Consider the following 27,183-nt stretch of genomic DNA (forward strand, 5'->3'; position numbering starts at 1 on the left):
TTTGTTATGTGAAACCTGAGCAATCTATTAATTGTCACAGATTCTTGAAAGGTTTATGTGCACTCTAGAAGTAAAGAAATACGTAAAAATAGGTTTCTGGTATTTATATTGCCTTACCTGGATTTCTACTGTCCCAGCTGAAGAAAATTTAAAATGAATTTATTCCTGTATTTCTGAGTATTTGATGATTGATTAACAAAAGTCAGCCTAGTAATGCAATAATATTGTAAGCGCCTTGTATGTTAAGTAGGTAATTTTGCACCTCAGCCTAATTGTATAAGTATTAATTCCAAGGTTAGTGCACATAATTCCCAACTCAAGGCAAACAGAAGTGTACATCATAAGAATGGGGGTAGGAGAAAACAGTTTCCTAAGAATTTAGGCCCTGGACCTGCAAACACTTGAGCATGTGTATAACTTTACTTAGATGAGTAGTAGTGCTATTAAAGTCAAGAGCTGTTTAATGCTTGAAGAAAACTACAGAACTTGGCTGTGAAACAGAAATGAATGGCCGACAGTGTGGAAGGAATGCTTATCAACCAGTGCTGCCAGGTAGTGATGGTAGCCCCTTGCATCAGGAGGGGTCTAACTGGATTTTCTCTCAAATTGGCAAGGGCCTGAGAGTACCACAAGATCATTCGTGCTAAGAGCTCCTTCATGTGGCAAAAGGGGAATGCTGCAAGTGAGCACTGTAACTATAGCTCTGTAACTAAAGGGTATGGGTCAAACTGGATTATTGTGGGACGGGAAGAGATGTGAGCTAGAAAAAGGTTGAAGCCTAGAGCTGGAGAAAGTCAGTGTGAATATGTAGGGATGCAAAACTTCATCAGCTGAGGTTTGGTTTTTGCATAATTAAATTTAGATCAGAGTCCCATTGTTTTCAAAACCGGTGTTTGTAGATGGGGAAGGCTTTCAGCTAAATTGTACTAAATTTGACCCATATCTATTTCATATAAGGATGGAAGCAACTGGGCAATGATTTTGAATTCACAAAACTTGTCAGCTGAAGTCTGCGAAAAACCAAAACCCAGCAGTGACTTGAATTAAGATCTCATTTATTTGAACTTTGGATTCAGATAAATGGCTTCAGTTTTATCTCCATCCTAGTGAAGACATTTCAGTTCCATTCAAACTGGTTCGATATCTCCTGTATACCTGCCTTTAGAAGTTGAAAGCATCCCATAGGTCATGTTGGGGTGACTTAGAGCCAAGATTTCACCACAAACACAGCTGCTGAGTACTGCTTTGCCACCAAACACAGTGTATGATAAAATTAGTAATAACTAGTACCATACCCTGGGAAGAGTAACCCAATCAAAACAAACGTGTCTATTGCTAGATTGAAATGTGGTATGTTCCAGAAACTGATAATCAATGTTCTATCCTTGGTGAACATCCCGACTTAACCTTTGCCTGGTTTGATCCTATCTGTCAGAGCTGCTGTCAGTAGAGGATGCCAACTGGATGGTGAAGGGGGAAAAGAACTATGCCTGGTTTGGATATTCACTTGTTAGTCACCAGTTGAAGAACAAAACCTTACTGCTGATTGGAAGCCCTACCTGGAAGAGCTGTATTGGGTGTGTTTCTCTTTTATTTGGTGGTTGTACATGATCATAACACAGTTCCTTTCACAACCTGTATTTTTTTTTCTATAGTCTTTAAGATCTACAGTAGAATAAAATTGTTTCAGTAGGTTTACCTATGGAACTCCACTCTTTGGGGACAATAATAGTCGTATTTAGAGGAAACTTCAGATTAGTAAATTCAAAATTTTTAACTCCTTTTTCAAAGCAGTTGGTCTTTATTATGACTCTTCATCAAAAACAAATTCTCCGGGGTCTTTTTATAATTTTTAAAAATGCCAGCATAGAGGCAAACCTAAACAATCCTACAATGGTAATTAACTATACCGAGTAATACCTACAAGCTTCATGACCGGGGCCCCATTGTGCTAAGTGATGTACAAATATAAAGGTGGACAAAGTCTCTTTTCTGAAAGATCTTACAATAGAACTTCAGAGTTATGAACACCACAGTTATGAATGGACTAATCAACCACACACCTCATTTGGAACTGGAAGTCATAGTCAGGCAGCAGCAGAGACAGCAAATACAGTACAGTGCTGTGTTAAACATAAACTACTAAAAAAAAAGGGAAAGCAGCATTTTACTTCTGCATAGTAAAGTTTCAAAGCTGAATTAAGTCAATGTTCAGTTGTAAAGTTTTGAAAGAACCACCACAGTGTTTTGTTCAGAGTTGACAACTGTGACGGGTTGGATCACAGAAACTCCCTTGGGGCTGCCAACTGATGTGCCAAGACTACTTCTGCCCCTGCTTTCCCTGCCAGCTTGGGACTCCAGCACCCTGTCTTGTTGAGCCAGCCACACCAGTCTGCTCCAACACAGACCCAGGGTCTGAACCACATGCCCCAAAGCTGCAGACTTAACTAAAAGCAGGTTAAGAAGTGTTCCTGTCTTTAACACTCAGATGCCCAATGGGGCCCAAACCCCCAAATAAATCTGTTTTACCCTGTATAAAACTTATACAGGGTAAACTCATAAATTGTTCGCCCTCTATAACACTGATAGAGAGATATGCACAGCTGTTTGCCCCCCCCCCCCAGTATTAATACATACTCTGGGTTAATTAATAAGTAAAAAGTTATTTTATTAAATACAGAAAGTAGGATTTAAATGGTTCCAAGTAATAACGGACAGAACGAAGTGAATTACTAAGCAAAATAAAATAAAACACACATGTCTAAGCCTAGTACAGTAATAAAACTGAATACAGATAAAATCTCATCCTCAGAGATGTTTCAATAAGTTTCTTTCACAAACTGGACACCTTCCTAGTCTGGGCACAATCCTTTCCCTTGGTACAGCCCTTGTTCCAGCTCAGGTGGTAGTTAGGGGATTTCTCATGATGGCCGCCCCCTTTGTTCTGTTCCACCCACTTATATATCTTTTGCATAAGGCGGGAATCCTTTGTCCCTCTCTGGGTTCCCACCCCTCCTTCTCACTGAAAAAGCACCAGGTTAAAGATGGATTCCAGTTCAGGTGACACGATCACATGTCACTGTAAGACTTCATTACCCACTTGCCAGCACACATGTATACAGGAAGACTGACAAGTAAAACAGAGACATCTACAGTCAATTGTCCTGGTTAATGGGACCCATCAAGATTCCAAACCACCATTAATGGCCCACCCATAAATATATGAGTTATATTTCATATTTCTAGTTTCAGATACAGATACATTCATACAAATAGGATGACCACACTCAGTAGATTATAAGCTTTGTAATGATACCTTACACGAGACCTTTTGCATAAAGCATATTTTAGTTACATTATATTCACCCTCATCAGCATATTTTCATAAAATCATATAGAGTGCAACGTCACAAGAACAACCTCCATTCCTGAGGTCATAACTTTGAGGTTCTACTGTAATTCTAATTAGAAACAAGAATGAGAATAATGACCAGAACAGCATTTTGCACACAATGAAAGAAAACAATATTCTGCATACACGCAATGCTGTATGTATCTACAAAATACATTTCAAGTTATTACTTTGACTGAAAATAATATTGTGTGTTCCAGTCTAGGTTGCTACAGCTCATTGGATACCAAACAGAGTGTTGGAAAGGTGTATGGATATAACCCACCAAGCACACTAAGCTGGTTTTCCGTAACTGGAGACATGGTAGGACCTTTTCTTTAGTATGCTGGGAATTTACAGGTATGAACTATGTGAAGCAAAATGGTATTCTGTGCAACTGATGTGTTTAACAATCAACAGGACAGGGGCAAACTGGGTTCGTCATTGGCCAGTGGCTTCATGTCTGTGGCTGGAATTCCAAGAGAAGTGTTGGTGGTGGGTGCACCTACCTCTGGTATGTTGTTCTGGAAACTGAAACCCTTTAGCTAGGCATTATCTATGTCTCAAGTGAGTGGTAAACTAAGCTAATTACAGCAAGCTAGAAAATGGACTTAATAGTCACATTGAATTTATGAGTGCTATATATGATGCTCTCCCTATGGGTATCCTAAAGTGCCTGGTATACTTTGCACAGCCCCATCTGCTAGAGCCTCAGATTAGTTTAGGGCAAGATTTTTGTATGGAACAGACTTTTGTTAAGTGCGTTCTCAACACATTATTTATGTAACTGATTCATTATTAGGCCATAAATTCCTTGGCACCAATGACAGCATAATTAAATGGTCAAGAGTCACTGTATAACTTAGGAGCACACACTTGATACGTGTTCTTGAACACCGATTTTTTTCAATGTAGAACTAACATTGTAACTGGAGTAGAAATAATGAAGTATTTGATAGTTTTTTGTACAGTCAGTATGTTTTCATTTTGTTCATATATTTGATAATGCCAGTATTACCTACTGTTAGTACACTGCATGTACTAAGCCTATTCCTGTGAGTGTACACATCTGAGGGTCTAATTCTGTCACCCTGGCTTCTTTCAGACAGCACGTCTAGGATTGCATTTATATCCTCAGTACTGCACCAAGCTGGAACTGTTCTGATGTATGACTTGACAGATGGTGCCAAACCGTCTTTGCTCAGCACTTTCAGTGGGGACAGGAGGTTCTCTCGCTTTGGAGGAGATGTACACTTAAATGACCTGGACAATGACGGACTAGGTAAAACAAAGGGGATTTAGATGGTGTGGGTGAAGAGATTTTTACTTTGAGCAAGAGTAGACTTGCCTCCTACATTGTCATAGAAACTCAAAACACATCCCACTTTATAGATGGATTTAAACATCCCAAGATGCTTTACAGCAGAAAATCAAACAATTCAGTCATAAGTCAAGAAAACTTCTTAACTTTATCTTTACACTATGGACAGTTAGTCATTAAAGTTCATAGGAATTACTGTATACAGACCAGGGTAAATGGTAACCTTGTCTTTTGGTCTAGTACTATTTCATCTTGACATCATATATCCTCTTTCTGATTATTTACAGATGAAATTATTGTGACATCTCCTCTGAGAACTGACGACATCACATCTGTACTGTTTGGAGAGGAGGCTGGACGTGTGTACATCTACAATGGAAACCAGACCACCTCCGGTCATGTGACAGACAACTGCAAATCATGGACTTCTCCTTGTCCTGAGGACTGGGTAAGAAAACTTACCAGTAAAACCAGGAGACAACATAATGACAACTAATTAATTACATCCACTGAAAAGAAAACAATAGACTGGTGTCCGGAGTCAAGTTTCAGTAAAAACTCCATCTTGTTGCCTTCATCACACAGCAACTTGCTCAGGTTCTTAAATCGAGGTAATTTGGCCCCTTTTTTGGGTTCATGAGCAACCTTGCACAAAGTTCTGCAATGTGGGAGTAAGGCAGTTTTAATGCATGAGGCCTTTAGTCTGCAAGTGAAATACACTCTAAGAAGGTGGTTCTACTAACAGCTTCTCCCCTTCTTTCTTTTGTTTCAGGCACAATATGTACTAATTTCTCCTGAAGTGAGTAACTGAAAATCAATGGCTGAGAGCAAAAAAACCAAAACAAACAAACAAAAAAAAAAAACAACAACAAAACAACTTAAAACATTCTTTAACATTCTCAGAGCATAATGAGCAATCTCATTTTACAGGAAAGATCAAGGTTTGGAAGCTCCATCATCACTGTGAAATCTCAAGGAAAGGTGAGAGAAACAAACATCACTCTTGTCTGCCAGCTTATTTCTTGCCAACACTTGTCTGTGTCGTTTGCATATATTACTTAGAATGGCACTATTCCTCTGCAGATCCCAAAGTGCTTTACAGAAGCTAATCAAGCTTCCCCATTAAGTCACCCTCTGGGCCAATATTAACCCCCTTTTTAGAATGGGTAAAATGAGGCAAAGAGGCCACAGCTGTCTGAATTTCGGCACCTGAAAAGAAATCCACTTAAAAAAACCCCAAACTTGCTCTTAGCAACTTGCCCAAGTCAGCTTGGAAAACGTGTCTGCAAGTCGGCTGCAGACGTGACTCAATCATGTGTTTTAACCACTAGACTACACTCCAACAGCCCGTTATAAGCAATGTTGATGCTCATGACATACTGTAAAATTGGCTACTGGGCAAATGACTATGGTCAGTATATATGTAGTCTTCTATTTTAGTGCTTGTTTCCAGTAGCACTACCCAAAGGCAAGGCCCAGTCCTTGCCCTGATAATCTTGGAGGGCTTCATATGCCCCACTCCTTTCTGGATGAAGATATGAGCCTTTGGAGGGAGACAAAGTCTCTGCCTGCATCTAGAGGTGCTGGAACAATTTGTATAGTGGGGGTGGCTGAGAGCCACTGAACCAAACTGTAAACCCTGTATATGATGGAAACCACTTCAAGCCAGGGGGTGCTGCAGCACCCGTGTACCCCTAGTTACAGTACTATGCCTGCAGCTGTGTGACACAAATGTTTGTTTTTTCATTTGCCGTTACTCTGTACTTTGCGGTTGGTCCAGTGGCTGCTCATATAAATGGACTCCAGAACTTTGGGGTCCTGCCCATTTTCCTCATTATCAGTAATCATTTGAGGAGATGATTGCTCATCTCTGCAGTGATCCCTGCCCAAATGTTGGTTGACCTCACCCACCAAACAGCCTTTAGGAAAAAGCAGCTGGAATCTTAACTGCTTCCAGCCTAAGAGAAAGGGCCATTTTTCATATGACAAACACCTTATGAAACAAGCACCATTCCTGGCTTTCATTAGAGAAGGCTGGTTTACAAGCAAACGTTTCCCTTTTCTTTTTCAGGCCTTGTCTACACTAGAAAGGGTTTGCTGCCATAGGCATACTGGCTAACCCTTGTATCAGAGATGCAGCCTATAGCAAGAGTGCTTTTGCCAGTATAGCTTATATTAGTTCCCTGAATAAATATGCTATACGAGCAAAAGGACTTTGTTGGTACAACTATGTCTGTGCTAGGGCTTTTGCAGGCATAGCTATATTGGTTGTGGGGAGGGAGTCTCCTCCCCCTGCCGCTCCTGACATAGCTATGCTGGCAAAGTGTCTCCTCAGTGATGCAGTTGAATTTTGTTAACCTCTGTTTTGTATCTTTGCAGAGAGAAGTTGTAGTAGCTGCTGAGAGAAGTTCGGTGAAAGCTAGACTTAGTGGAAGGCTTTTTATGTATACCCTTTAAATGTTTAAATGTTCTTTTGTTGAGTTTGGGTACATGCCTGTTTTCAGTGGTGGATCCCCCAGGATCTATGGTGTTCTCCTTCACGCCTCCCCATGCCATGCTAACAAACTAGATGCTCAAACAGGATGTTGCTAAAAAGAGGATGGAAGCAGCAGAGAGGGAATTGGGGTTGATTGGAAAAATAAATAGACGAGGAATACTAACTGTCATGGTCCATCCATACAGCTTTAGAGTTGAAAACCAATTAAAAACCTCTATCCATGTAAGTCAGAAGACTAGATAACCCAGCCACAGACAAAGTAGCATGAAGGGAGCCAAAACAACATTAACCTAGCATCAATTCAACTTATGAGGGAGGCTGGTTCCAGCAGACATATTTGGCTGTGTAAGGAAAAGTGCAGCACTCCTAGTTGATACAATCACTTAAATATGTGCAATACGATGGGGCCTAATTTAGTTAAAACTAATCAGGAAAGAGATCTTGGAGTCATCGTGGATAGTTCTCTGAAGACGTCCACGCAGTATGCAGCGGCAGTCAAAAAAGCAAACAGGATGTTAGGAATCATTAAAAAAGGGATAGAGAATAAGATGGAAAATATCTTATTGCCCTTATATAAATCCATTGTATGCCCACATCTTGAATACTGCGTACAGGTGTGGTCTCCTCATCTCAAAAAAGATATACTGGCATTAGAAAAGGTTCAGAGAAGGGCAACTAAAATGATTAAGGGTTTGGAACAGGTCCCATATGAGGAGAGATTAAAGAGAGTAGGACTTTTCAGCTTGGAAGAGGAGACTAAAGGGGGATATGATAGAGGTATATAAAATCATGTGTGGTTTGGAGAAAGTGAATAAGGAAAAGTTATTTACTTGTTCCCATAATATAAGAACCAGGGGCCACTAAATGAAATTAATAGGCAGCAGTTTTAAAACAAATAAAAGGACGTTCTTCTTCACAGAGCGCACAGTCAACCTGTGGAACTCCTTGCCTGAGGAGGTTGTGAAGGCTAGGACTATAACAGGGTTTAAAAGACAACTAGATACATTAATGGAGGTTAAGTCCATTAATGGCTATTAGCCAGGATGGGTAAGGAATGGTATCTCTAGCCTCTGTTTGTCAGAGGGTGGAGATGGATTTCAGGAGAGAGATCACTTGATCATTACCTGTTATGTTCACGCCCTCTGGGGCACCTGGCATTGGTCATTGTCGGCAGACAGGATACTGGGCTGGATGGACCTTTGGTCTGACCCAGTATGGCCATTCTTACGTTCTTATGTGTACAAACACCTTCAACTCTGCCGTTGTATGCCTGCCCAAACTCCTGTACACCAGCACTCCCCGTATACCCTCTACCTTACATTATGGACATTTCTAATACAGCCAACAAGCTCTCCAATCAGCACCCACTGCTCTCCAGCTCACCCACTTATCATCCAGACACCCTAGAAGCTTGGGTCAGATGTGGTGGTCCAGGCACGCTGCAGACAGAGCAGGTACAAAGGGGGTGCATAGGTAACTAAGCTCATCTTTGCACCACATTTTGCTCCTTGCCTTCCAGCAGCCTTATACTGGCTGCTTAATGCCCCAAAGGACTAAACCACATCCAAGGACCAACATAGCAGCACCCTGGCTACAAGCTCTGTGCCAGCAGCAGGGATAAGGACTTGGCATAGGACTCTGAACATCACATGTGCAACCCTCTTGTGTTAGGGTAATGCTCTCTGGTCTGGATAGATTGGCACTGCAGTGATTGTCTGCCAACAGCATTGCACTAAGTGGCTCTGCTGGACCAGATCATCTGCTGTCTTGCTGCTTTATCCTCCATGGAAAGACAGTTCCTCAGCTTTGCTCCTTATCCCACAACCTTGCATTTTATTTTCCAACTGCAGTCCAGAAACCACCAATCCTGAAGCCAAAATATAATCTACTCCATCCACCCTCCCCTTCTGCTAGGAACCAGAAATCCCATTGTACTTCCTGTATTCAACTGCCTGAGACACGCGGAAGACTCCAACTTTGGGCAACAATCCACACATCCATTTTTGTCCCATCCACTCTACACAGCTCAGATAGGAGTACCCCATTCACAAAGCCAGGACAGTATGTTTATCTGAAAGAAAGTATGCTACCTGCCTAGAATGTTACATTGATACTTGGTGCTGACTTCACTACAGCTGAAGTTGTGCTAGAAAGGTATGCCTGATAGATGGTGGGCAGTTGCAAAGGGTTAGCAGCACCTGGGTGGTAAAACACAGGCCTAGGCCATCCTTAAGGATAGCACTTGCCTGTTGAGAGTCTCAGGGGAGGTGTGTGTTAAGGAAGCAGGATGTCTGCTTCAAGGGGAAGAGAAGGGCAAGGAGCTCAAGGTTGGACTCCACTGGTGACTGTTCCTTATGTTTTTATGTAGAACTCAATGACTCTGGTAAGTTAAAATCCTGCTCTTATTGTTAATTATATTATGTGTTCTACTCATGAGTATTGTGGTTTTGAAGGGGTAGGTTAATGCTGAGCATGTATCCATATACAATTAAACGACATACTTAAGCAACAGCATATGATCTCGTCATTTGTGGGTTGGGTCCACAACCATTGGTGGGTGTATATGTGGGGGAGGGGTCAGAAGTTATGACACTATGAAACTTTTTGTGTGTGTTACAAGCAAGTAGCAAAGTACTGGAGAATTTTAAACAATAATCATCCTCTTATGTATATTTTCCAAAGTCAAAAAAATCTTTCCTACTTTCTCAATGTTTTCAGGAAGCAGTTTTAAAGACTCCTCCAGTTCTTGGTAATTCTAGCTTTAAAACAGAAGATTCAAAGTGGAATTTTACATTTATGCTTTTTTTTTTTACTACATCATCATTTGCCATGGCATCCATACTGGGCATAGTTGTTTTAACCTGCCTAAATAAAGCAATAAACATCAGAGCTAGCAAGAACCTGATAGCTGGATAGCATAAATGAAGAGACGGGGAGGGAGAGGAGGAGAAAGTACTTAAACAAGGGCTCTGTGGAGATAAATAAGAAGAGAGCATGTTGTGCTGAACATTTCAACCTGTAACTGTTTGGAATTTGTTTTGATAAAATAGGAAAAGAAAAGGACACCCCCACTTTAAAATGCTCTCTGGATAAGTGATGGAAATCAAGGAGTAGCTGGAGAATCAGAAGGCATCAGCGTAGATGAGCTGAATGCAGTGCACTTTCCCTCCCCTAGGCCATTATTTTCGCTTTGTCCTTCTTGACTCTTGCTCTTAACACCTTCCCTGTTAGGATGCCGAACCATCCTGCACTTGCCACTTTTGAAAGCACATCCCAGTTGTCAACAGGTCTGATAGAAGTAGTCAGGTGTAGGAGAGCCCAAAAGATTGTAGGAGGCAGACTGACAAGCTGGGGATTGCCTTATTTAGGTTCTTCACCCTCAGCCCTAGAAAAAAATAGGCTTTTTTTGGTCAATTGTGTTGTAAAGAAAATGAGTGAAGTCTATGCAAGCTGAACAGACTCTTCTTACCGTTTAGTCAGCAAAACCAAAGAAGTCAATTTGCCAAACCAGGATAAAACCAGTGGGCATTTTATTTGAGAGTCCTGGGTATTACAAATTAAGTGCAGCTTTGTCAACTACATGTAATGTAAATGCTGAATCAGTTGCTACTGGGGTTTACAGGTCTGGTTCAGTGGTAATTTCATTCAAAACCTTATCAGCCACCGTGGGCTTCAGTTTCTCACTTCTGAGCTCAGAATTCTGTTACCACACCTACATTTTGCAGTGTGAATGAGCCAGGTGTTAAACTTCCAATGGTTTTCTGGACCTGGGGAACTCCTATGACATGGATGCAGCCCTGTAAAAGAACTAATGGTCTTATTTTAAATGCTTTTAATGTACATAAGTCAATTAAGTACAGATGAAAGGAGTCAAAATAATGCCCTGTAGCTGCAGAGAAAATACAGCTGGGAAAGCAACAATGCAAGCTTTCCCAATAGCCCTGTCAATGTATTTCAAAACCAAGACCTGAAGGGATCATTTCCTAAGTCAGAACCTCAGTATACATACCCATTCACCTCTTGCCCTCTCTGGGTATGCCAACATTAGTCCTCAGCCTCATGGGTGTTTGCATATTGTGAACAGTTTCCCCAATAGGAGCTGGATCAAGACCAAACCACTTCCTAAAAGTCACTTGACAATCAGTAAATGGTAATGACTTGGCCACTGGGGATTTCAACTGCCATCCAATCCCCTGCTACCTTTAAAGTAAAATATAGAGAAAGAACAATGCATTATCTTGTAAGATACTATGCTTTGAAAGTGTAAAGATACAAAGTTAAATCAATTAGTTGATAATCATTAGATGCCACACAGGATTTTACTTTGAAAGACCACAGGCTTGCAGAAGTATAACAATTTCTGAACTCTTTAGTTTCCATTTTCTGTTCACCTGAGCACTTAATTATGCTGTTGCTGCTACAATAAATTGTTCAGCCTGTCTGGTGGGCAGTGGTTTACACAATGTTTAAGTTGCTGGCTAAAGAGCTACCTTCCTGTACTTGGCACAGCTGTCTGTGTTCCCATTCTGATCTAGAAGGGTTTTACAGTCACTCTGCACAGTGGGGTAAGGCCCTCAGGAGAGGCAAACAGCAGGTGGGTGGAAGTAGCAGGCATTTAACTCTCTTCCACCATCGCAGGAAGCAAATCAGCACTTTTTTGATAGTCAGACCTGATCTTTGTATCCCTTAGTTACGTAACTTTGCTACTACCTCCCATTCCCCTGACCTGCAGACAATTTTCACCCCACATTTGCCCCTAATCTCACCCACCCTGTGTAGTAATAAAACCAGCTGCAAGACAACTGCAGTATACTTCATGATCCTAGTCATCTATGTCTTCAGAAAGAGATGAAAGGAAACAAGTCAGGTCAGGAAAAAAGTCTGACTTTTCTTTTTTAAATGGGAGTTGGATCAGGCCCTAAGGTAAGTTCTTACTAATCGACTAAGGAACTGATATACTACACATGTAAATACATCTAGTCAGTTACAACTGAAAGGGCAGTGGTTTCATGCTTGAAATGTGCATCTGTTACCAGTCTGAAAGGGCCTGCTGTTCTGATTTTAAAAAACCATTTGGGCCTGATTAGTTTTTGAACAGGTGAGCACTGGACATTCAAAACTTGTTTATTTTTCATTTAATAGAAACAAAGCAGTTTTCTGTATTTACTGTATTTAATGTACAGTATTTCTGTATTGGTCTGGCTGTGCCCGTTTAGTGCTCTGCAAGAAATGTGAGTTTGATTCCTGCTTCTGGTATCCTATTCTCTAGAGTGAATACAACCTTGAAAAACTAAAGGAAAAAAACAACCACCCTACATTAAAAGCCTAAAGTTTGGCTCCTAACTCCATCTCTCAGCTCCTGAATGAGTAGCCTGATTTTCAAAAATCAAACCAGCTGCTATTGAGGACAAGTATAGCAGTTTGTTTTTAATGTTAGCCTCTATCTTTAGCACTACTGCCCTAGGCTGAAATCTTGTCAATGCCTAACTAATGAAGGCTGGGCCTGAGTAGTCCTTGGATGGAAGACCTCAAACTGTAAGAGCCTGAAATTGCAAGCTGTGCATCATGCTGTAGTCTCTATCGTAACACATGAGAAAAAAATTAAGTATCCTCTGGGAATCTTCTCTCTGCATTTACTGACTTTTGTGCCATTAAAATATCAACTTTAAAAACATTTTTGTGCATAAGATATAGATTGACATTCTATGACTTTAAAAATTCTTAATTTTTACTATAGGGAAAACAGGTGTGCAAGTGTGTGTACAGTTCGCCATGTAACAAAAAAAAGCCAGCTGCTTTCTCCGGTTCTATCGATTTGTCAGCGTGCTTCTGCTTGACATAAAGGCTTCTGTTTTAAGGTCATTTTTTACTTCAATTCTTCCAGCTGTTGGATGAGTTTTTTTCAGCAACGTGGGCACCTAGGCAAGTCACATAATAGCCAATGATTATTAAAAAATAATAATAAAAAAAAAAAAAAAAGGGCCATGGAGCATACAAGTGCTGGCCAGTTCTCAGGAAGCTTCCTTTGAAGTGTCATCAAGCTTTGAAAAGCTATGAAAGTCAGCACAAAGGATTCTGGGGTGCATCTGAGGAGGAACAGCTGCAAGTACCTGGAGGGTCAGGCTGCTCCCCTGGCCCTAGCACAAGTGCCACCCTCTCTTTTTCTTTGCTCTTTAGTCTAGTCTTTTGTTCTTGTTTCCCACCCAGCTCCCCCCTGTGATCTTTTCTATCTGGGACTTGTTTATAGCTCCCCCTCTCCAGCACCAAGCTACATCTGGGTGAGGGGTAGGGACGAGTGGGTGGGATGGGGGGAGTGTAACAGCAGCATGGCTGAATTGAGTGCCATAGAAGCAGAGAAAGGATGGCTGTGGCCATGTACATGTGAGCCGCTTCTGTTACCAGTTACATTAGGGGCAGCTTTCAAGGGATTGCCTGCCTCGTCACTTCTGGCAGCAGCAAATACTTGCAGGGTGAAGCAGTGCATCTTAGGTGTCACAACTTTCCTTTGCCCTGTCCTGTGCTCCCCCTATGCCTGCTTAGGGAAGCCTACCCTACTACCTTCCCAAGTTGGGGGATATGGATTTCACCAATTACTTCCATAAAAGTGGAAGTTGTATCCCCGTCCACCCTCCCTTGATCACATCCATTACAAATTCCACAGTACACACTGAACACAGGAAGTAGCAGTGGTACTGTGCACACAGAACGCAGTGGACCTCTTTAGCCAGCCATACGTACTTGAGGAGGTAGTGAAGGTTCTAGATGCCGTCCAAGGAATGAAAGCAAACGCCGCCAGATAAGGCCGCTTCCCAAAAACATAATCCCTGTCACCAGCCAAAATGCTCTGTGGTCCTAACAATGGAAAAAATAACCATTAATCATGCAGCTCTTTCTGTGGAAGAAGGGTCCTCAGTGGATTCCCTCCCACACCTCTAATTTAAACCCCTCTCCATCCCCTCCAAAGGCTCCACAGTATGGTGAACTTCCTTGGCTGGGGAAGGTTGGCTGAGACTCTGGGTTATTACAAGGCAAAGTGATCCACTTGATACACCATCATTTCCAGAGCACTGGTGTGCTGGTCTCTGCACTTTAGTGTTCCTCACTACCACACTAACCCACATGCACGGTTCCTTTCGAAGATAGCTCTTGTTTTTACCAAGAATTTAGAGATTTCCCTCCACCTCATTTTTTGTGTGTGAAGGCGGCGATGAGGAAAGGAAGGAGAAAGAAGAAATCTCTTCCTTTTTAAGGTAATGCATGTAAGTGTGACAGCTACCAGCAATGTAAGTGTAATGATTTAATTTACAGTAGAGTCATGGCTCCACCATGAAGTCTAGAAAATTATTTAACTGATTTACATCTTTGCACATGAAAGTGACCCTAATACAAACTCCAAGACCTTTCAGAAGTATGAATGGCTGAACATTACCATGCCTATTGTCAGCCACCATGCCCAAGTACAGTATTGTCCTCCCTTTTCCTCCTGGAGCATTACTCTTCCTGATCATCCAGAAGAATATCCTGCAGCAGAGTCATAACTGAACAAGCCATGAACTAATTCACGACAAAAGAAAGTCATTGCACTACAGCTGGAATCAGTGGGCCCAATTCACTGATAAGACTCCAGTTTTATACTGGTGTAAAGCGAGAGAAGAGTGTTATACTTAACAGAAAACCTGGGTTAAGTCAGGTGCATTGGTACCCGTGTTGTCTGTCAGTAGTTATAAAATCAATTCTAAAACAGCACTGGATCTCACCTCTTCAAAGGAGGATTCCAAGTTCATACCAAAGGCTACTCCAATCAGTCCAAAAAGAGAGAGAGAAAAAGTCCCCATGGTCAGCTGTAAGTTCAGTCTCATCATCACATTACGGTGGCTGAAGAAGGGAGAAAGATTTATGAGATGAACACAGATGTTTACTTGCTGTCTAGTAATAAAGTTTTACGCAGCATGCACTACATCAGAACAATTGACGGAGCAACTCACACCGGTATTAAGCAACACAGAAACAAGAGCTAGTGTATCAGGTGATTTTTCTCCAAAGAGATGTTTTGAAACTGCAGCAGCAATGCACCTCTCAGGAAGCAGACTCTGCTTTGCAATCAGCAGGATCTAGGACATCTGGTCACACCTGTTATAAATATGTGTGTAAAGTAACAGTAAAAGTTTATGGAAACTTTTGTTTCTTTTTGTTTTCTTACGGTTAGCTATAGGAATTTATAAATGACTATTTAAAAGAAACATTTACTGTTACCTTGCAAGTATACTTACAAAGAAGCAGAGGGTCAGAAAATGCTGTGGACTGTAAAGCAGAGTCTACTTTGGGGCATTCCACATCCACCTCTTCTCGACTTTTGCTGGCCTCCTGATGGGAGTGTCCACTCTGAATGCTTCTTGAGGTAACTCCCCATTTAAGGAGGAGAGAATATCATACACTGCTTTTCAACAGTGGCTTATCTGATACACTTCAAGATGTTAAGACTGTATAAATTATTTTTAAATACAGAAAACTGAAAAAGTTGATTAGTGCGTAATAACAAATTTCAGCCTTTTTATTTACAATAGTTTAGTCTTAATAAAGCTAAATATTTGATGCAAACTAAGCTGATTACTGTATCATCATGCTTAGTGTGGATGCAACATTTATTGGATAGCAGAAGATGTGATCCAGAAAAATCAGGGGCATGCTCTTGAAGGTAGACACCAACACTTAAGTGCAACCTACATTTAAGAGTCAATTCAAGTGTCAGTTTTGCTGCATTACATAGCAATTCTTCATAAATAAGTTATATTTTCCCCATGAACATCTGGGTATTTCTTTTAACTATTACCTTCCCAGAACCACAAGGAATAAGAGCCTCCCAGTCTTGGTTCCCAATGTCTGCTCTCAGACTCCAATTCAAAAAAGGGTAAAACAGCATAAATTTCTGCAAAGCTTCTGACAGTATAACAAGTAGTATGTGTCATAAGGATAGTTAACCTGTCCAGGTTGATGAAGATGATACTTTCGGAATCATCAATCAATACTCTGAGTTCACGTGCTTCATTAGCGAGATCTTCGGCTTGTCTGTAATAATTCTCCAGCAGCAGCTCCATTTCCTCTGCATGGTCAATTCCAGACATGCTCTCCTCACTGTGAGCAATAATTTATATTTTCTAGTTAGGGATCAGCAATGCACTTAACAACATGTTTACATGTTCTGAAGCATGGGCCCAGAATGAAGTGACAAGAGAAACACTCTCCACAAGTCTTGTTTGACAACAATGCTGCAAAATCCAATTAGGCACATGGATTCTGCTGTTACAAAAAGAGTGTCATGGAAAAGAAGGTCCATGCTTTTCCAATTTCTATTAGCTGAAGAGCAAAAGTCAGTTACTTTGGTCAGTAAAATGGGTAACATTTGCCCTGCTATAAACATGCACAGGCAAGGTATAAATATTAGTGTCCCAGCATCACATTGTGACATTTTTAAGGGAGATTGTTAATTTTCTGGTGCCCTCAAACGGTGGAAGTTGACAGTGATGCTGTTAACACTCCCTTCTGTTCCCCCATACAGTGAGGTCTAAGTTATATACATAATATTGAAATCTACTTGGCACTTACATGTGTTTTTAGTTGCACATCGACAATAACTGAAGCATTTTAGTTGAAGCATTTTGTGGACACAGGAACTGATGACAGAAGCCCAACAGTCAGTATGTGAAACTGCTGCCGCTATCCCCCTTCCTGAAGTTTGAGAGATCTCAGTCCTACTGGATGAATCATAGGTGCCTGGTAGCATCCACAAGGCCCAGAGCACCTAGCCAGTCACCTTCTCTACAACAGGCATACAGGTTTCCGGAGTTATCTTTTTGGATCTTTCTTTTGACTAGGCAAACAGTGAGGTCTTTGAGAGCCACGATGGCCCTCTTGTATTTTTAAGATGTCAAGGAGAACTTGGAATAAACCCCCATCCCTCTCTTCACCCAGTGGCACGACCTTAACTGCACTATTTGCTAGGAGGAACTGGATACCCTCCAATGTCTCATGTGGATACTGTTGAACTTGCTTACCTTATCAAGGAGCAATTTAAAGAAGTCTCTCTCAAGCTGTTTTTCCATAAATTCATCTCTAGACCCGTGCCTAAGGACTCATGTGTCTGAGGTAACTAGGGCCACTGGATGTGATAAAAGGACCCTAGTCTCTCTACTAAAGAGAGGGTCCCTTTGAGGCAGACTGGCTGTTCACTTCGGAACCTTCCAAACCTAGAGGTTTCAGTTGCATGTCCTAAGGGGGTGGCTTAGAAGTCTTAGAAGTCTTCAGTTTCTGGTGGCAGAGGCACAAAGTGCTTTGACATGGTCTGTACCAAGCACCCCAAATCCAGTTCTAGTTGGCTTGATGGTGAATGCCTTTACATTCCTCTATAGCTGTAGAAACAGGAAGACTGACCAACAGACCCAAAGGATTTAAAAAGTAGCTTCCAACACCTTTGCTTTCATGAATTAGTCTCTACCACCTCTCCAAAAAACACTCCCTCTGTCCTACAAGTCTTTGACATTTGGCTGCATCTCCGCGTGAAGATATGATTAACATAGTTTTCTGTCTACAAGCACCAATGCTGGAGTCAACGTACAAGAGTACTTTAGTGGCATCAATACACCTCACGTCCGGCTCCTTCCACGCCTTCTCAGGTACACTTCTTGATTTTACACAATGCATCCCTTCACACCCCAACTTTTGGATAATTATGGTCTATTTAGATTTGAAGCTGTGCAGAGCAGGGAGCTATATCATGCACCTGGAGTTGTATAAATAATACTAACTTGCCATGAAGTGTGGGGTGTAACTATCATTTGGCATTATTTACATGGGAACTGAGGCAGGAAGCCAGTTTGCTCTTAGCTTCAAGTCGGATATACCAGTCAATCAATATGCCCTGGATTTTTAAGTAAGGGTCAGACCAGCAGCTTGTCATCAATATGGAACATATGGTTGGTTACTTTCGTTGTTAGAGTGGCCACTGATGTGCGCATGATATTGTATCAGCACACAGGAGGGATGTCATGTGACTATTTCAGACATGTACGGTTCTCTTGGGATGCTATACCACAGCACTAATTTATGTACTTATAGTGGCTATGAAAACAGTGCTCAGTGCTACTACTGTGGGGTTATATGTCCATCAGGGGAGCTCTGCTAGTGGGCAAAGTAAGCTTCAAGGATAGCATGCCAGCTTTTATATATGGAGGTATGGCAACTGATCCACCCGCAGACAAATTTTAAGAGGGGTTCTTTATTTCATTTGTGAAATACAGGTTTTTAGGGAGGAAAAAACAATCTTAAAGTTTTGTCTGAATTGGAAACTGACATTTCCATTTCTCCTTCTGTTTCCCCATTCAGTGATGGTTGTCTTTTCCTCCCCTTTCCATCTCCTGTTCACCAAGGCTGGCTAGCTAAGTCAAACAGTGGATGAAGCAGCATCTTCGATGCTTCCACCCTACTATCAGTAATGCTGCTAACACTATGCTCACACTGCGATGATGGGGTACAACACCTTTTAAAAAGAGGTAAAGCATTATGGTTTAAAAACATTGTATAGATTTTTTTTTTTTGAGGGGAGGGGAGAGAAGCAATCTAATCTGGTATTCAGGTTGTCTTTGGACAAGACATTTTAAAAAGTGTTCTGAATTACCCAACTTTACTTACAATACTTGTGGATCTGTCCATTTAGTTAGACAGAGCTCTTCTATTAATTCCTCTTCATCTAAGATTTCCAGGATTGTTTCTTTGAAAACTTTAAGATCTGTTTCTAATTCTGACAAACTAAAGAAAAAACAAACAGGCATAAACAATCAGGCAATCCCATTTGCATTTTTGTAGAGAGGTAATATTTTCATTTTCCCTGGATCTTGCTAGAATGAGTCAATGGGGAAGAGTTTCTTAGAAAATGTAAATCCCCATTTTGCATTTAGCCACAGTACTGGTCCAGTCTGGGACCAACTGCCCCCAAATCACCAAAACCTTAACTGAAAAGGATTTAGCGGTGTATTCTGGGCATATTTCAAGGGTTCATGAGCACTCGGAGAAACAAGTAATTTGATTCAGACAATTGTATCGTCTGTTGTATTGACACATAGCATAGCCCAATAAGTTCACGTGTACTCAAATGGTTTGAAGAGTGGTTTGAACTCTTGATTTTACATTACAATGAACATATTAAATTGCCTAGTATTAATTTTTTTGCATTATACACAGTTTTAGAAGGTAAACTACAAATCCCAAAGTGGGATTTCATTTTTTCCCAACTAGATAGTTCATACATTTGAATTTACAATGACAAATAAGTTGCACAACTCAAAAGCAAAGTTTTCTAGGAAATGTATATTGTACACTATTTTCTGAAGTTCAGCTATGCTCTCCATTGCTTACTCTTATTTACCTCTTGCCATTTTGTAGCAAAATGTGTACTTTACTTCTATCCACAGACAGTAGCTTGGGGTCCACTAGAGCTTCCAGCGTCTCAATGATCTGAGGCTGCAAAATGTTAAGTCTCCCTTGCAGATTGCTGATCTAGATAATAACATGATCCTTCATAAGAATTAAAATCATCCTTTTAGAACGGTTTGGGCAACTGACTCTCTCACTGAGCACAGAATTTACTGTTACAATCAGGTATGCAGTCTACCTTTTCAATACATAGGCGCTATCTGGAATACAGCTAGCCTTGACAAGATCGTATACCCACCGCAATAGTTTTTGAACAAAATTTACATAAAACTGAAACATTACGCCAACTACTGAATAAACGTGATATGAGGTTCATGTGTCTGAAATTTGGTCAACCTTAGGTGGTGTCATATTTCCATTAACATTTATAGTCTTTAAAGCCAGAAGGGACTATCATGATCATCTAGTCCAGGGGGTCTCAACAATTTTTTTGGTGGCCTCAAAGTGAGGCCACTAATTCTTGCTGGTGGCCACTCTGACAATTTTTCCTAAAATATTTAATTAACTTTATGAAAAATAAATAAATATGCACCTATACGTATCCAAATCATAATTTATAGGGTATTTTTTCAGACTCAATAATAAAAATACTGTACAGTTGTCGCTATTCTTTACTGGACCTACGCAGAATAGAAACACAAATAAAGTGGCTTTGCACATTCTTGTCTTTTTTGTTGTTGTTGTTTCTTTTGCTTTTTAAAAAAGATTTGCTACCTAGTAAGTCTGCTGCTGTGAAAAGTGATATTTGTGTGTTTGTTAATATCACTTTTCACACCAGACTTACTAACTAGCTGGGAGGGAGTGAAAAGTGATATTAACAAAACACACAAATATCAATTTTCACAGTAGACTTACTCAGTCCTGGCAAGCCAGGAGACAAATAAAGTCCTGGATGGGGAGGTGGGTAGGGAGGCAATGGGGCCCAGAGGTGATGCAGGGTGGTGGTGAGCCCAGGGCTAGCATCTGCCGCAGTGCGGCTGGGGTCCAGGGCTAGAGCCAAATGTTCCCTCTAATTTTTTTACATCTGTGTGGAATTAATTTTATGATGTGCCCCAATATGGAGATGATGTGTGGGGTGGGGTGGGGTGGGACTGAGGGTTGGAGTTGGGGGCTCTGACTGGGGGTCTGGGCTCTGGGGTGGGGCTGGGGATGAGGGGTTTGTGGTGCGGGAGGGGGCTCAGGGCTGGGGCAGAGGATTGGGGGATGGGGTGTGTGGGCTCTGGGGTGGGGCAGCATGAGAGGTTTGGGATGCAGGCTGCCTGGGGCTGTGGCAGGGAGAGAGGACTTCCCCCAGCCCTCTGTTGTCATAGCAGCCAGGACAGTGCCTCTCCTCACGGGAGCAGCTCCGGGGCTGGGGCCAGGGGAGAGATGCCTTTCCCTGGCTGGGGCGGGGCCGCAGAAGAGGCGCCTCTCCCCACCTGTGCAGCCTTGATAGCCTGCTGCACAGCTTAGAGGGAACTTAGACCAAAGCCTGAAGTCCCACAGGTGGAGCCTGCCGCCCGCCATCCCAAGGCTGAAGCCTGAGCCCCCCAACTCCTGGGAAGGGAGGGAAGTCACTGGCTGTCTGCTCTTCCAGTATTCATGGATCCAGGGGGGGGACAGGATCCAACCCCTGCTGATGGCCCTGGGGGACAAACCACTGCTTTCCCCCCCCCAGTCACTGCCCAGGAGGCCGTGGCCACAAGAAAAGCCCCTGGGGGTCGCATTCGAGAAATGCTGATCTAGTCTGACCTACTTCATAACACAGGCCAGAGAACCTCCCCCAGTAATTTCGGCCGCAAACATAACTTTTATGTTTCAGCATATATCTGTCAATCTTGATTTAAAAACTCCAAGTGATGAAGAATCCATCATGTCCCTTGGTAAGTTCTTTCAATAGTTAATTCTCTTCACTGCTAAAGGTTTGTATAGATCCCCCATAACCAAAAGAAACAACAACAAAACAAGCCTAAAGCAAACCCAAAATATCCCTAAAAATATTCCTAAATATTTCCAGAACAGAAAATTAAACTGTCATTCCCATGAAACAACATTTTCAAAAGTAGCTAAAGTAACCAGAAGCTCACCCAATATTGCAGTATTGCTTCTATGGCTCTAAATTCAAAGGGCAAGGAATATGTAACTAGCTGACCTTCTCCAGACAGCTGAGATGCAAGTTCTTGGAACAGCCAGTGCTCCATATTTAAATTGCGATAATCTAGTATCAGAAGAAACTCTGGTGTTACCACAGCCTTCAAAAACTGAAAAAGAGAATGCAGTTAGGCAGCCAGCTAATACTTTATGAAGGTTTCCAATTTTCTCACTGCCACTTAATGCATTTCAGAATTTGGTTTTCAATAAACCCACTTCCCATAAGGGGACTGTTATGATAAGCTTTGTTTTTTATTTACCTAGATTTGTTTTGCAAACTCATGTCCAGGGTACCCAAGTGTCTATCTTCCACTGTCATTCCCCCCAACCCCTGAAGTATATGGACCAGACTGACATCGGAAGCACTTTCTTTAGTGTACTCGAGGAGGCCTCTGGTGTTACTGGAGGGACAGGAAGAAAGAAAGATTCTCCAAATTTTTAGCTGTGCTCATCCTGTGCCTCTAAAAATTCTCATCATGCCCACAAAGGGAAAAATTTTGGCTCTCTTGAATAGAGACGGCCATTCTACAAAAGACAAGGAGCTCATTATTATGAAGTGCAACATGAAGTGCTTCTGTTTGCTAGATATTCAGTGCCAGGGTTAAGGACAGATGGATAATAATATATGCAAGGCCATAGATAGCCAGTATTAAAAAGGCCCCTGGATCTCACTAGAACATGACTGTATTGGCAATTGAGACATAGTTCAAGTGTATTTTAATGTCTATTGACACCTATAAAGAGATTTAAGACCCACTGAAGTTAATGAAAATAAAAATATCACTTTACCTCCATTCTAATGATAATCCTGTTGTTTCTAGTTGCAATGCTCATTAGATGCTGAAATCGTAGATCTCGAGCTTGAAGACCCAGTTCCTGGTACAATTCTGTTTTCTTTCTTTCTACCAAGAAGACATTTAAAAAGAAAAATCTTATCTGGGAAAAGTAACACGTTTTATAATTATGGATTAGTCTGTTTTGCAGTCCCAGAAAGAAACTAACTCGATAGTGCTTTCCCTCCTTGATCATCCAATATAATTCTGTCTAACACAGCAAAATAGTCATAACTTGGGTGAAAGAGAACTCCCTTTGTTTATTAATAAAGAAAAGTCTAAAAGTAACCAAATTAACAGGCAAAGACAGTATGTTTCATGTTAGAACACATTAGCAAAGCTCATGTCAAGCACATGTCATGTCACAAAGGTATCCCAGGAAGGAAAAATATACTGGTGATGGACTGGGACAAAGAGGAAAAGGATGAAAGCAAAACGGAACCACACATGACAGATGGTAGTCATATTGCTTAATGCACTATCGGAAGGTGCTCAGATACTACTGTGATGAATGCAGTATTAAGAATTGGTGTAGATCAGACGAGCAAAACCAAGGGAAATGCTGCAACACCGACAGTTATCTAAACCCATGAAAGCTTCTTGAATTGAACTCTCTGTCCAGTATAAACTTCCACTTAGACAATTCTATATTGCACAAAAGAGCAAATAGGAAAAGAAAATGAAAACTCTACCTACCAAAAGAGGTAAGATTTCCTTCCTTGTCAAATTTCATCTAAAGGGAGGAAAAGAGAAAAGAAAACACAAGAAGTAGGTATTTTGTTCTCACAAAGCTGCTATACATACAGGAAAAAGGTTGTGTGAAATTGCTTATATTTGCTTTGAATTCTAGTGGGTGATTCAGTCCACTTATTAAGGAGGGGCAAGGTATGCTATCTTGTCATCTCTGCTAATACTCCTCAGGTAATTATGAATGCCTTAGACAACATATTTCAGGTCATTTGGACATGTGGATGTTACACATAGTACCTGGAAAGCAGCACTTATTAAAATATTTTTCAGACATACACCAATTAAGTTCATAACTATATCTTTGGCTCACACTGATATCTACTTCCCAGGAGGATTTTTTTTTTTTTTTTAAAAGAGAATGAGATTTTTGTGTTGGCACAAAAAGGGCTCTTTACATTTTGTGTTTCAGGTTTTGTTGTTTCATCTTGTGTTGTTTTAGCTGAACAATTTACAAGGCAAAGGGCAACAATAGTAGGGGGCTATTCACTTCCTGATTTTTGAACGGTATTTACTGTGTAATTCCACTATGTGTAAGTGAAAGAATAGATAGCATGCTAATATAACGAAGCAAGGAATAATTTGTTTCTAACATTTTATTTACTTTTCATTTATATTCCAAGTATTAACATAACATGAGTATTTTCTGTAAACTTAAAGTCATTTTATTGGAAAAACTGCAAGAATTGATTTGATCAAAGCTTTTGCACTCTTGCTTTGAGAGATGTTGCTTATTCAAGAGCTATTCATAATTTTTTTTTAAAGGTAGTAGTTGTATATAAGAGGAAACAACTATGTGGTCCTCATTGTAGGATCAGGGCCTGTATGTGTACCAATGCTCTCAACAGTCTGCTTTCACGTGTGTTCACATCATCTTCCAGTGGCAAACAAGGAGGTTGTGAACAGATTGTTCGCTATGAATGGCTAGCCTAGTTCTCTCAGCTGCATACCTAAAACAAGATATTCTTCCTTCAACCATTGGCTGTCCTGCATTGCAGCTACCACATTCCGTGACATTAATAAGAAAAAAAGGCAAAAATAGTGTATTTTTAATAGCAAAAGCATGCATTTTACAACAATTCTTCAAGAGTTAAACTGTGTCTTCATGATTAAATTGTGAGTTAACAAGAATGATCTTCTCATAAAAAAAGCATGTTGGTATTTTACTAGCACATTATAATAGTCCTGTTGCAAATATATCGACAAACATAACTTTCCCTCAAATAAGGGTTTTTAAAACAGTTATTTAGTAAGTAATATCCACACATTATGAACACATCATGGAGAACGACCAGTTCTGTCAAATAATAGTTTGAGAAAAAACACAAGCTGATTAGCTTGGAAAAACTGTCCTTTGTTGAAACCTTTCAATACACTTACCACTGCAAACACAGGGACTACACTGGCTAAGGTGGCTTGAGAGGCCTCTGTAGCTGAGTGTCGACCCAGTTCATCTGCAGAAAGACACACAGCAGTTATAATTTTCTATTACCAGCACACGGTCTTTTGATAGATACATACTTTTTTCCTTCTCTTGTACACTAGGTGGAAAAGGGTCATAAAGAACCCAGTTAACAGATACAATTTTGCTTAAAAACAACAAAAAACCCAGCTGATTTAAGAGGCACCGTCAACTTAAAATCTAATAGAAATAAAATTCCTTCAGCCAACATTTGGGGCTTTATGACCAGTTTTCTTATTCAGAATGTTTCTCCTCATTATTGTGTGAAAGACCCATACAAACAGGAAAAACTGACTATACCTAAAGTACCATCAAGTCTGCAAAGTAAACAGATTTCCTTTCCACCTGTTTGTGGTAATCTTGTTTTACTTGCAACAATCATAGGTAAAAAAAATAGAAATTAGATTAAATTGGAGTATCCTTTAAGAACACAAAGCAGTTGCAATAACACTCCAGTCCTACAATGAGCTCTGTGCAGCTAAACAAGTCTGCCTGCATGAAGTTGACTGCAGGGACTGGGGCCTACATTTGTTGAGCAAATGAGTTATTTGTGCACTGTGGTAATGAATAATAATACCTAGTTCTTATATAGTGCTTTACAAAGCAGGTCAGTATCATTATGCCATTTTACAGATGGGAAAATGGAAGCACAGAGAAGTGAAGTGACTTGTCCAAGGTCACCCAGCAGGCCTGTGGCAGAGTAGGGTATGAAATGGAGGTCTCCTGAGCCAGGCCAATGGTCTATCTGCTAGGCCACCTCCCCTCCTTATCTAACAGAAAGGCCCTGCAAACATTCACATGCTTTGTGCATAGTAGTCCCACTGACTTCAGTGAGACTACCATTTGTCTGAATGTAAAAAGTGAGTAAGTGTTTGCAGGATGGAGGCCTTAATACTCGTTTCATACTGCATGGGCTGCTGGTAAACGACTGACAGACTCAGCCAGAACTTCAGAGGAGCAGTGTGTCCATTTCCTTAGTTAACTGTTAAATATGTAGACATAAGCCCATTTGTCTTTTAGTTGGGTGTTACTGGAACAGAGTTTGGAAATCATAGCAATGGCCTTAATGCTGCCACTGACTATGTGGGGGCCACCCCTATGCCTTAATTGGCCCCACGACACAGCTCCCAAGCAGTCAACTGCAGGATCAGGTCCACTGTTTACAATTAGGCACCTAAATAAAAGCTGCCTGCTTTTCAAAGGAGCCGGCCATCCACAACTCCAAAATTCAGGCCATTTATTTAAGGTTTAGGCACCTAGCGATGAAATTCTGGCCTAATACTTCAGGAAGATATAACAACATTTGTAAGAGCTAAATGGATGCAGAAACTAACAAGTATCCCCATTTTAGAGACACAGTCCTGATATTTGGGGCTGTCTTATATAGGTACTTATTCCCTCCTCCCCAATCTTGATTTTTCCACACTTGCTATCTCGTCCCCCTAAAACACACACTGATAGACTTATAACTAACTACCTATTCCCTGGAGCCATTTCCAGGCCTGAACAGAGTGGAACACTAACTGTGCACCCCATAGGGTAACCGGATAGCAAGTGTGAAAAATCGGGGCGGGGGGTGGGCGGTAATAGCGACCTATAGAAGACAAAGCCCCAAATATCAGGGCACCCGGTCACCCTAGGAAGTGGAGACCTGTGCCCGGGGATTTAAGGCTTGCTCATAGGATGAGCGCTTGGCTGCAGGATTAGCGCCGCTGTGGGTTCTCTAAAAGCCTCTGCCCGCGGTGGTGCCAGCCCCTGCCCTGCAGCCAGCTCTCCCTACGCCAGAGCAGCCAAGTCCCGGGGCGAGGAGTAGGAAAAACGCCCAGGGGAGGCACCGGGGATGACGTGAGAGGCTAAATCAAAGGTGGGGCTTTCACTCCACAGCCGATCCGCCTGCCCCCCGGCCGGGCAGCAACGAGGGCCGGCTCGGCCGTGTGCAGTGCCCCCACTCCCAGGGCACACTTACTTGCCCAGCGCCACGGCTGCCCGCGGGGAGCTGCGGCCCCCAGCCGCGGCCGGCGCTGCCCAGGCCCGTGCGCAGCGCAGCAGGGCCCCCCGCCGCCGCTCAGCCGACGAGCCCACCCCGCTGCGGCGAGCAGGCGGCGGCAGCAGCAGCCCCCGCGCCCGTAGCGGCCCAGCGAGGCGGGGAGGAGCCAGCAGCTGAACATGGGCACGCTCCGCGGGGGGCGAGCGGGCCCCGGCTCCCGGCCGCTTGCAGGCCCCAGAGGCGCCCGCCCGGTTGCACACACGCGGGAGCCGGGCAGAGGAGGAGCTGCGCAGATTAGCCCCTGCCTAGGGGCGGGGTCTCGTGCTGCA

General features: G+C 41.8%; 2 protein-coding genes across 3 annotated transcripts in view; one reads left to right on the forward strand and one right to left on the reverse strand.

The window, feature by feature from the left end:
• Positions 1-9,610, forward strand: part of GPLD1 (glycosylphosphatidylinositol specific phospholipase D1) — a 36,035-nt gene extending 26,425 nt beyond the window's left edge. The window contains exons 18-25 of one of the 2 annotated variants that reach the window (XM_054019999.1): positions 1,436-1,577; positions 3,613-3,715; positions 3,812-3,905; positions 4,497-4,673; positions 5,000-5,160; positions 5,485-5,511; positions 5,643-5,693; positions 7,092-9,610. In XM_054019999.1, coding sequence (XP_053875974.1) covers positions 1,436-1,577; positions 3,613-3,715; positions 3,812-3,905; positions 4,497-4,673; positions 5,000-5,160; positions 5,485-5,511; positions 5,643-5,693; positions 7,092-7,169 — 833 coding nt within the window. In that variant the 3' untranslated portion in view covers positions 7,170-9,610. Of the gene's footprint in view, positions 1-1,435; positions 1,578-3,612; positions 3,716-3,811; positions 3,906-4,496; positions 4,674-4,999; positions 5,161-5,484; positions 5,512-5,642; positions 6,398-7,091 lie in introns of those variants that run through there. The other variant, XM_054019998.1, reaches the window with a different exon arrangement.
• A 3,215-nt stretch (positions 9,611-12,825) lies between these two features.
• MRS2 (magnesium transporter MRS2) lies at positions 12,826-27,138 on the reverse strand. The gene is made up of 11 exons (XM_054017859.1): positions 26,834-27,138; positions 24,786-24,859; positions 23,355-23,391; positions 22,615-22,727; positions 21,762-21,935; positions 19,628-19,758; positions 18,895-19,011; positions 16,189-16,341; positions 14,967-15,084; positions 13,948-14,061; positions 12,826-13,127 (listed from the first exon to the last, which is right to left on the reverse strand). Exons 1-11 carry the CDS (start codon positions 27,033-27,035, stop codon positions 13,017-13,019), a joined length of 1,344 nt encoding a protein of 447 aa, XP_053873834.1. The 5' UTR covers positions 27,036-27,138; the 3' UTR covers positions 12,826-13,016.
• Between the last annotated feature and the right edge of the window lie 45 nt (positions 27,139-27,183).

Source organism: Malaclemys terrapin, chromosome 2 (genome assembly GCF_027887155.1).
Source record: "Malaclemys terrapin pileata isolate rMalTer1 chromosome 2, rMalTer1.hap1, whole genome shotgun sequence".
Lineage (NCBI taxonomy): Eukaryota > Metazoa > Chordata > Testudines > Emydidae > Malaclemys > Malaclemys terrapin.